Source organism: Parasteatoda tepidariorum, chromosome 10 (assembly GCF_982258835.1).
Source record: "Parasteatoda tepidariorum strain Cologne lab strain chromosome 10, Ptep-v5.0, whole genome shotgun sequence".
NCBI classification, from domain to species: Eukaryota; Metazoa; Arthropoda; class Arachnida; order Araneae; family Theridiidae; genus Parasteatoda; species Parasteatoda tepidariorum.
Genome location: NC_141764.1, coordinates 58,213,417 through 58,225,168, shown reverse-complemented (window position 1 = coordinate 58,225,168; position 11,752 = coordinate 58,213,417). Strand labels below are relative to the sequence as shown.

General features: G+C 26.3%; 1 protein-coding gene across 2 annotated transcripts; it reads right to left on the bottom strand.

Moving 5' to 3' along the window:
* Window positions 1–430: 430 nt before the first annotated feature.
* Window positions 431–7,919, bottom strand: LOC147802956 (ninjurin-1-like). Of its 2 annotated transcripts, none has more exons than XM_087153803.1 (2): window positions 7,281–7,919; window positions 431–776 (listed from the first exon to the last, which is right to left on the bottom strand). In XM_087153803.1, exons 1-2 carry the CDS (start codon window positions 7,506–7,508, stop codon window positions 567–569), a joined length of 438 nt encoding a protein of 145 aa, XP_087009929.1. In that variant the 5' UTR covers window positions 7,509–7,919; the 3' UTR covers window positions 431–566. The 2 variants fall into 2 exon arrangements, with proteins under 2 accessions (XP_087009929.1, XP_087009930.1); XM_087153804.1 differs by having other exon boundaries at window positions 648–776; window positions 7,346–7,895.
* Between the last annotated feature and the right edge of the window lie 3,833 nt (window positions 7,920–11,752).

Genomic DNA, 11,752 nt, shown 5'->3' with positions numbered 1-11,752 from the left:
AAAAAATAGGTAACAAGCTGAACAAAATAATTTCTGGGGAAAAAATTAGAGGAATTTACTATATTTACCAAATTCCCAGATTATAGTGATAAATGATTTCTTAACGATCTAAAAATTTCTTAATTTTAAATATTTCAAAAATTCTGCGCATGAAATTGCGATTATTTTACAGTTTGATCTACATAACAGTAAAATAACAAGTAGATAGAACTACTATAATCTCGAAATAAAATTTATTCCTTTAATTTTGAGCAGATTGACTGAATAATTTCAGAAACCTGATTTATCTATTGATAAATCATCTGTCTTATTTTCAAATTAATTTCATGCTTTAGTTAAATTTTCTAGTTTTTCGAATGAAACAAATTCTTAATAATGTATTTTGATATAGTCTATTTAGTTATAGTTATTATTTAGACAGTACAAAATATTTCTTCTATATAGAAAAAATACACATTTTTATTGCACATTTATTACAAATTTTCCAAGAATTTCGCATGTCGCAAGACACAAAAAAAAAATCTTATAGTTTATTTTTAAACCAATATGTTTTTTTTTTCGTTAAATTAGGTAGCCCCACACTCAGTTTTATTGAATATATACCTATAGTGTTGAGGAGCGTGGTCTTCCACAAATACTGATACAAAAATATGCACAAGTACTGAAGCAAAAATAATATATATGATGATATCATTCATATAATCCATAACCTTATTTTGCTTCTCATCGTTAAGATCATAACGTTCCTTAAGAAACAGCAAAATGGCAATTAGAACCTAAAAAGAACAAAAAAATATAAAATTGTTACTTCTATAATAATATCTAAATAAATAAAAAATAGATCCCAGCCAAAAAAAAATAAATAACAAAATAAAATAAGATTTTTTACAGCGCTAGAAGGCACCTCCGGGGTTGCTTTTTATTCATTTTCTTCTGCGTAAAAGTCGATCGAAAATTCCATTTCGTTTATAAATTTTATCGATAACTGTTAACTTTATGTAAGCACATTTTCTCAATATGTTAATATGTTTATAATGGAAGAATACCTGGTTTTGAAAAATAATCAACGGTACTCGGAAAAAAAAGAGGTAAAAAGGTTTAAAGTATCGTACAGAAAATACGATACAGTAAAGGGAAGAACAAAAATGAGGTCGAAAAACTTTGTTGTTGTACCATAAAATTTTTTTAAAAGATTAGGATAAAAAAAAACAGGTTTTTTTCATTTTTAAAAAACACCCTTTTGAGATTTTTGTAGCGAAATCATATGATAACGAACATTATGAAAAAAAGGGGGGGAAAACTGGAGTCTGAGAGAAGAAAATTTAAAAAAAATTTCTTTTTGCTATAAAAAAACCTGAATTATTTTGACTAACAATATTTCCTTATTTTTATTAAAGATATTTAAAAGAATTTTTATGAAAGGAATTTAAAGATATAGAAAGACTTATATTTATTTCGATTTAAAAAAAAAACTTTCTTCTTATTTTTTTCTAATTGAATGATATGGCATTCAATATTATTGGGAAAAAAATGAAGTTAAAAAATTCGCCTTACGTGCTATAAAAATATCCTGAAATATTTCCTAAACATCACTTTTAACTTTTTTAATCACCAAAATAAAACATTGTCTTGCTTTTTTTTATATTAAAGACTTGACATTTAACAATAGAGAGAAAAAAATTTCAATTCAACTGAGGTTTTTGTGCTATAAAGAATCTTTTTTCGTGATCAGAAACAAAAGCAAAAAATTCTTCTTTGTTAATTTTATTTTAGAAAAATATGACATTTAATATAATAAGAAAAAAAAGTATCAAAAAACTTTGTCTTTGGGCTGTAACAAAAAAATCTCGAAATATTTTGACTACATACCAATTATTATTTTTTTTTACTACCGAAAACTAAAAAAAAAATCCTCTTGATTTTTTTATATTGAAAAATATTGAATTTAACATTCGAGAGCTAAGTTTGAGGTCAAATAACTTTGATTTTGTGCTATCAAAAATTATTTTGGCTCAAAACCTTTTTATGGGATTTTAATTATCAAAAAAAATAATAAAAAAAAATACGTCTGGATTTTTTTTTATTGAAAAATATGACATTTAACATTATGAAAAATAAATTAAGAAGATCAAAAAATTCATTTTTGTGATGTAAAAAATTAATCTTCAATTATTTTGATTAAATACCAGTTTCGTTACAGACTAAAAACAAAAAACATATCCTTTTGATTTTTTTATATTAAAAAATATTACACTTAACAATGCGTTTAACACTTAACAATGCAAAAATTAAAACCACGATTTATTTTTTAAAGCCAAAATACGAAGACCTTCTTGATGTTTGATGTTTAACATGATATTAACCATTATGAGAACATATTAAATGTGATATTTAACATTATGAGAAAAGAAATTGAGGTAAGGAAAGTAATTACTTCTCAGTAAAAAAAAAATTTGAAATTTGCTGACAAATTCTTCGAAAAATAATTTCAACAAAACTTTTTAAAAACTTGTATTAAAATTTTAAGCATTTTATTTGCTTTAATAGCATAGTGTAAACTTTTCTTTCGAAAGATACCGAAATGTTAGCAAATTTCGATTAAAAATATAGACATTTTTGACATGAAAGTCATTATTTGTAGCTAAGCCATTTTCTTAAATTGAATTGAAGTTCAAAATGGCCCCCTAAAAAGTTTCACGAAAATCTGTGACGTGACGGCGTTAAGATTTTTTTTTTATTTGGATCTATTTTACTAGGAATGAGCCCCAACTAAAAACATGCATACATATTTTAATGGCGAACTTTTATTTCTGTAAATATATAGCAGCATTAAAGGCAACAAATAAATGTCGCCAACGTGTATTAAAATGTATTCAAATGTAAGCAATCTACAGACGATGTCCAAAGTGCACTAACATTGGCGCTTTCGGAAGCAAAGATATTTAATGCATAGTGTGAAAGCGCGAGAGACGTTTATAAACTTTTCGACTTATAAAACTTTTAGAATTATTAACATCCATTAAACTGTATATGAAATCTCGATTTGATGCTAACGTGAGCAAAGAAAAATGTTCCTTCCCACTAAATTTTTGCGTTGCTCAACATTAAATTTTAAGAGGTAGTACACAATGGTTTTTACAGAGAACTAGTTATAATTATTTTGATTTAATTAGAAGAAGGTTGGTACCAACGGACCCTAAAAATCATCAAAGTTGACAATCTAATAATTTTGTACATCTTAATGTAAGTAGCATTCTTAAAAACAAACGCATCTGGAAATAAACGTTACAAGTGCATTGATCTGCATAAAGCGTCACGTGTGAGTATAAATTGTGAGATTTAATTATGTCACAATTCAAAAACCAATCGAACTTCACACATGCGCGTAAAATCCCTCGCAGTTATCCAAATTATTGATCATGAAAATTAATTACCCAGAAAATTGATTCAGCTCGATAATAAATCAAACATAATAATCTTATCATTAACACGACATGCACAATCACGTGATTAGGCACATGCATGTGATTTCAGCGCTATTCTATTATCTTCGTTGCAAATATCCAATTATGAATTGTAAAATAAAAATAAGAGCCATTTTCCAAATTACGGACTCCAATTGATTTTATTGTATCAGAGAATTGTCATAAGCGAATCATCAGCTATTTTAATATTCATTATTATATCCCTTTATTACAATTCAATGAAACATTTTAAAACTGTTGTGATCATTATTTGTTAATGCAAATGCGAGTCAATTATTGAAGATAAAGAAACCGATAGTAAAATTAGATTATTGAATTCTAGATTTATTAACTGGCGGATTTTTACTAAGATACAATAATATTTTATTGTATATTGATTTCCTTAAAATTGGACAAGCAAAAGCACTGAAGAAATCAGAATTATTCGAGAAATATTTGTGTCTTGAATTTCTTTCAGTAGCCCTATAAAAATGAAAATTTTTCTTAATAAAAGAAGGAAGTTACTACTCATAATTATTATTAAAAATACATTAAACTGATTACAATTATTTGAGCGTGTTTTGAAACTACAGATGTTTTTTATTATAAAAAAAATCATAAAATATATGAATCATTAACACTTTAGCTCTAACCTTTCAATAAAGACGAAAATCTTTAAAATGGTGTTTGCTCAAGAAAGAAATAACAATTTTTTTTAAGAAAAGTATTGATTTCATGTCAAGTATAGGTGATACACAATATCTTTTTCCATTTCATCCATGCTATTGCGTTTATGAAATTGATTCATGAACATAGTAACTTGTTGCTATGTCTTGGCAAAACAATACAAACCTTTTGCACAAACATGGCTCTTTTTAAATAATTAGTAATTAAATCAAGGAAAAAAATTACCAATTTTTTACACCTTATGTAAGATACATAACTATAGGTTAGCAGATAATTGACAAGTGGCAGTTATTGACAGCTATAAACATGATGTAAATTATCCCGTCAAGAAACCGTTTATCAAATATTTAGGCTGAATATATATATATATATATATATATATATATATATATATATATATATATATATATATATATATATATATATATATATATATATATATATATATATATATATATATATATATATATATATATATATATATATATATATATATATATATATATATATATATATATATATATATATATATATATATATAATAAATACAAGAAAACACGAAGAAAGTTAAGAAAAACAATAAGTTTCATTTATTGCGCTTAAGCTACAAGTAAACAGAATCCATTAGATAAGTTCAAAATGAAGAATAAAGCAAAGAAAAATTATAGGCAAATGAAAAAGAAAAGCGGGGGGGGGGGGAATAAAAAGTAAGAAAATAACAAACTACAGTTTTTAAAAAAAAAAATATCAGCCTGCAGTCAAACTAGTCTTTATGTTTTCTATCAAGAGTTATAAGAATTAATCACTGTAATTGGAAAACAGTTTTTCTTCGTTTTTTCTTAAATGATCTACTGTGGGTACACTTTCTTGGTTTCATTTTCAAGAAAAAATATTAAATGACTATAATATAGGGCGGAAATTATATGGTGATACATGTAAATAAAGTACTGTAAATATAGGGTGGAATATTTTTCATGGGAAATATTCTGAGACATCTTTCTATTGATAAGAACTATTTGTCATGAATACAATTTTTCAAGAAATATATTTTTTTCTGTTATGCAATAGTTTTATTTTGCTTATGATTCTATTTAAAATAGGTTCCACAAAGTTAATTTTTATAAAATAATATGAAAGAAAATTATAAAACGTATATCAGTCATATTATACAAAAACATGTATTATTGTAATTTAAAAAAAAGAAAAAAATTGCTAAGCTTAAGAAAACTATAAAATATTTAATTTACTTAATTTCTAGAAATTAACAGAAAAAATATCAATTCAATAAAATCATTGAATCAGTCACATTTAATTAGTTAAATAGTAACTAGTTAGACAAATTACTTGACAAAAAGATAAACTAACAATTATTGTTTACTCATTTGTTAATTTTGTTTAATCTAATATGTAATGTAATGAGAAATATTAAAATCTATTTCATCATAAGGATTTGTATTAACACCCAAGTAGCACCAAAGTTTCACTATAAATTTAAAAGGCTGACTTTGGATTAAATTATATTGAAAAAGAGAGATGAAGTTTGAAAATGGAGGCAAAATGCATTTAGAGAATAATTTCTATCTTAAATCTGAATATAATTGTATTATCTGTATAGTTTGAATTTACTTTCCTATTAGAATAGAGTGCCTATGTATTAACAAGAAAATTATTTGTTTTTGTCTTGAATCACAAGGAATATTTACTATTTTGAATGTTTCTTACTCCTATGTACTATAAAAAAATTTAAATTTCATTATGTAAGAAAATTGCAATAATTTATATTCATTGGATTATGAAAGCAACTATAAATTCTTAACTACTTCCTTTCATCTTTATATGACGTGAAAACAGGATGCACAAACAGGATGAACCTAATGAATTAAAGACAAGAAAAAGAATAAGGGCAAGAACGAATTCTGATTAAAATTTAAATAACATTTGTGTTTTCATTTCAGTTATTATTGTAGGGTTATTATTTTGCTTATATTTAGGGGGAAATGAATCAATGCGTTTTGTTTAAATTTAGTTAAAGGTATACATTTTGGAGAGCCATAAAAAATTTAACTATTACTGTTTAATAACAGTGAGTATACTTACTACTTGGGATATTATATTGGATCATAGGTGTTGCGGTAACCGTTACTTAATATTAATAAACAATAGGTACTTAAAGTAGGAACTATTGAAACTACCTCACAGACCAAGTACCAAAGTGCATGAGTACCAAATTAAATATCAATCTATTAAATATCATTACCTAACTACTAATGAATTTAAATTAAAATATGGAGTAAAAAAACATTATCTTCTAATAAATCAACATATTAAATATTTTACTATTATATAACATAATTAATGATTATCATTTCTTATTTTATGTATTATCTTTTCATTCAATAATGAACCAATAGATACAAATAGATTGATTTCTAAGATCATGGAAATACAAAAGTGATTATAATGTTATAAATTTAATGAATATCATTATTTACTGATAATTAATTTTAACGAAATTTTAAAGATCACAAATAAAAATACTAGCAAATAAAAACTAACCTCTAATGTAATTGTAAGGGAGCATATAATATTTTGTACAGAAGTATTATCTTCCAATAAATCAACACATAAATATTTTACTATTATATATCACAATTCATGATCATTATTTCTTATTTTATGTGACATATTTTTCATTCAATAATAAACCGATAGGTTCATAAAGATCGATTTCTAAGATCATGGAAATACGAAAGAGACTATAATGTAACAAATTTAATGAATATCATTATTTACTGAGAATTAATTTTAACGAAATTATAAAAAAATAATAAGATAAAATGAAAATACTTTGCAAATAAAAACTAACCTCTAATGAAATTAATAAAAGTATTAGATTTTCATGTAATATAATTCATATTTAAAATTCATTTTTAAATAAACAAAAAAAATTAAACCCATTTTTAAACAAAATAAAATAAAAATTGAAATATAAACTAACTAATACATTCAAGGCATATTGATTTTAGTCTGTTATAATAGCTAAGTTCATATTAATATTTTCTTTTTATTTAATCTCAAAGTAAATACAAATTTTTAAAAAATTAAATGAGATAGTTCAAATAAACTCACTTCTAATACTATAGAAACTGATATGAGGCTGATTTTGATCATTCGTAAATTATCATGCGGATTACCTCTCAATACTTTAGTCAAATGTGCTGCATTTACCACCAAAAGGGCTATGTCCATTGAAGCTTGTGCATAAGTTTTTCGACGACAGTAATTACAAAAGTTCATTTTTATGAAATTTATAGTATGACACACAATATCACCTTTACGACATTGTCGCATCTCCATATTGAATTATCAATTTGTAAATAATTTTAAACCAACTCCGATGAAATATCGATTTGTAATTAGTTTTTAAGCAAAACTCTTTTCGTAAAATAAAGTTACTCATCCGATTCTGGGAGTAAACGACCTTCTTTCTCTATTCATTCTATTTCCTCTGAGTCAAGCACGAATGTGTTTTTGTAAAATATCGCCAAATTAACAGCTGAATCACGCCAATAGTATTGTTTTACAGGTCCATGAAACTTTAAATATTACAAAAGAGGTAAATAAAAGTCTATCATTGCAGTAAGACCAGAAATTTGCAAATTTCGCTGCTGAAAGATGAAGAGAAAAAATCAACCTAGATTTAAATGACAGGTTAATCGAGCTCGTTTACAAGGACTACTTGTTTCAAAGCTGAATTAAAGCGGTCTTTTTTTGTTGTTAAACCAAGCATCGCGTTGCTATGACAATATTGAGTTTATTCAGTAAAAAAACTGCATTATAAAAGCTAGAATTGAGTGATGTTCTTTTTCTAAGAAGGAAATACAATACATTATTTGATATAGATCATCACATCAAAAAAAAACAACTAATAAAAAATACATATCGTATTTTTAAGACCTGTTTTATGTAATTTTAATTCCAAATGTTTGCTAAGAGTATCGTTTTTTTAATGGGATACCAGCAAGTGACGCAAGTGATTCTATTTCGAGTAATCAAGCAGGGCCGTCTTAATAGCATGCAGAGCCCCCGGGAAATAAATCTTTTGTGCCTTTATAACATGTCATACTGCTTAAAATTGAACTAAAAAATTTCACATCCATAAAATAAAGCATTTTTAACATCTGTAATAATTTGAACAAATTTAAATGCATTTTGATTTAGATGTATTTAAGTTTGTTTTTAGTAGATCAAAAAAACTGAATTCACAGCAAAATTTCATTGGAATGCAGAAAAAAAGATTTCGGTTGCCATTTTAAGTTTCCCTGGTGATAAACTATTTAAATTATTGTTGTAGAAAGAAAAACAAAATACACACATTTTACAATATAATATATTTATTTTAAAAAATATATATGGATAATCTTGGGTGTGATGGATAAATGGATCCATCATACCATGGATCCATATGGATAATCTTGGCATCTTTTAAGGCACAGCTTCATTAATTACTCTTTTTTCCACAATTTGTACTATTACTACTCATTGGTACTAGTAATTCTTTGAGGACATGTGCTTTAAAACAGTTTTGAAGTTCCAATTGATATTTCCTCAAGATTTCCATTTCCTAGTTTTTATCTTCGTTTTTCAAGTTACTTACCGATCTATCTTTAAGTCTTAATCATCTATTTCAGCAGAGCTTCATAAACTACTTGTTCTGAATGCAATTCATATTATTGATATTCATTGGTACTAATAATTATTTGAGAACTCAAGTCTGCTTCAAGATATTAGCCCTCCAAATTCCACTAGTTTGTTTTCAAGATTTCCAGTTCATAGTTTACTGGACTTTTTTACAGGTCTTCCATTACTTCACGATCCACCTTTAAGACTTAATCATCTTTTAAGGCAGAGCTTTATAAATCACTTGTTCTGACCCCTTACCATTACTACTTATTGGCACTAATAATTTTTTGGGGACTCTAAGCTGCGTAAAGCTAGCCCTCTATTTTTAGCTGTTCAGGACTCTAGATATTTCATTCTTAGTTTTTATCTCTTTTTCAGGTTCTCTTTAACCTCTTCTAACCCTCTCCCCTTTGATTTTTTACGAACACCAGGGTTTGAACTGGTTACCTTTTACACAACTCAAATATCACTCATCCACTGAATGGTCTGCAGATGGAATAACAGGGAGCCAAATAGGTCTAGTTATGATCATTGATCAATAATAGACATGGATATCCGAAGATTTAGAGGTGTGGATTATGGTTTCGATCACTATTTGGTGAGAATCAAATGAAATACTGTTCATTAAAGTGAATTGTGTGCAGAAAGCCCGAAGGTATCATTCCGAAATTCAAAGGATTACCAAATCAGACATCGTAGATACATTCAGAGAGGTCTTAAATAACAGGAAGTATGGCATGATAGATAGAAAAGCTGAGTATTGATGAAAAAGAGGGCAGAGTTAAAAAAATAATGATAAGTAATATTTATGAGGAGATATTAGGGTAAACTGACAGTGAAAATCGAACTTATTGATATGATCTGGTCAGAACAGTTTGCATTGTTGATAGAAATGCAATTCGTTTTTCATATTTGAATTTAGTGTTTGGAAAGAACATGAATTGTAACCTATTCTGAAAGTGCGAAAATAATTTCTCTGTACAAAAATATTTGCGATGTATTTAAATACTTTCCGACATTGTAAAAAGCAACATAAAAAACACTTAAAAAAAACTAAGAATAATTTTAGAATCCTAAAAAAACAGTTTTCTCTTGAATGATTCTTTTAATGAAATAATGCACTTTCTGTAATAATGAATAATAATAATAATGTGAAAAGGAATTGAATTTTTCCCTTCCTGTTTTCATTTGCCTGAATCGTGACCAAAAAAAGCATTATTTATACTGTTTCACGACTCGTTCTCAGAATACGCGTAGAGTGACATTTCTCACTAACTCAATATTTTTTGACCTGTGTGTTCAGGAAATCGAAACATGTATGTCAGGTTTCCTTTGAAACGTTTAAAGTTATGGTTACTTGTAACTTCTGCATATTGTTTTCCTTTTGCATTTCTGCAAAATCTATAATTCCGAAATCACGAAAAATGATAATTGAAAAAATAAACGAAGATAAAAGCGTTATACACAATTTGAGAAAAGAAATAAGTATTCAATAATAAATTCAAACTTTTAAAACATTTTTCTCCAAATTTTACGTTTAATTTATAAATCTCGTTTATCGATATCATAAATGTCTCTACATTAAAAAATCGCAATAGCCATTCATGCCACTGTTTTGGGTGCTTTTTACAATACACTGTTTTCCACAGCACGATCCATGTTCACTAACCTCTCAGGGGTTGGGTACCGATTTTTCCTGCTATTGAGTTGTCAAAATTTTGTCATCCTCAAAAGGCAACAAATGCCAATTAAGTCGGATTTTTTCGTAAAAAATGACATAACTGTTTGTTTTACTTGATTTTCAATGGTGAATGAGAAATAACAACGGGAGATGGTGAGCAAAGCGAGCTGAGGTGGATCCTCCTAGTTAAAAACAAAAGTAATAGAAAATACCTAATTACATTAAAACAATATAGTACTATATTCTTATTATAAATTTTGGAAATGCTCTTAAGTTGGTATAAGTAATTTTGTAAAATAATTTAAACTTATATGTTTAAAAGAATCTAACATTGTATTTAAACATATAAAATACTTTTTATGTATAATTTTGATCTTTTAATTATTTCTTTACTTAGTTTTCTTTTTTTTAACAAAAAAAAAATATCTATATTTATCTCTACACCGTAAAAAATTTTGTTGTGCATTGAATTTTTTTTTATTTGGTGTTGAGGTAAAATTTTTGCAATATTTTTAATCACATATTTTATTTACTTTCTCACTGTTATAGTTTTATTTATTTATTTAATTTTTGCTTGCTTGTTTAAAAGCAGCACATTCTTCTGCGCATATTATAATAAATTTACGACCTGATTGCAATAACCCTTCAATCAACTATTATTTTGACACTCAGTTTATAAATTTTCGCACGATAACTGCAATTCCGTTCTTCAAACTTGTTTGTTTGTTTATTGGCAGCACATTCTTCTGCGCATATTATAATAAATTTATGACCAGATTGCAATAACCCTTCAATCAACTATTATTTTGACAATCTTTTTATAAATTTTCGCACGATAACTGCAATTCTGTTCTTTAAACTTGTTTGTTTGTTTATTCGCAGCTCATTCTTCTGCGCATATTATAATAAATTTATGACCTGATTGCAATAACCCTTCAATCAACTATTATTTTGACAGTCTTTTATAAATTTTCGCACGATAACTGCAATTCTGTTCTTTAAACTTATTTAGATTAATTCAATACCAAAAATAGTGGCAACTATATTCCAAAATATTTTAAAATGTACATATATATATAAAATCGAAGGTTTGCTAATGACTCCAAAACGGGATCACCGATTTGGATCTAGATATTTTCGACAATTTTCAAATTTTCATTAGATGGTTTGTAATCATTTGTTACTTTCCCGCGTCACTTAGTTCACGTGCTAGATCAAAAATATGTAGATCCATTGC

Excerpts from the sequence above, each read along its gene's own strand:
- LOC147802956 (XM_087153803.1), bottom strand. The coding sequence starts at position 7,508 with ATGGAGATGCGACAATGTCGTAAAGGTGATATTGTGTGTCATACTATA. Across the intron at positions 777-7,280 it reads CAGTTTCTATAGTATTAGAA|GTTCTAATTGCCATTTTGCT; the intron begins GTGAGTTTATTT and ends TGTTCTTTTTAG.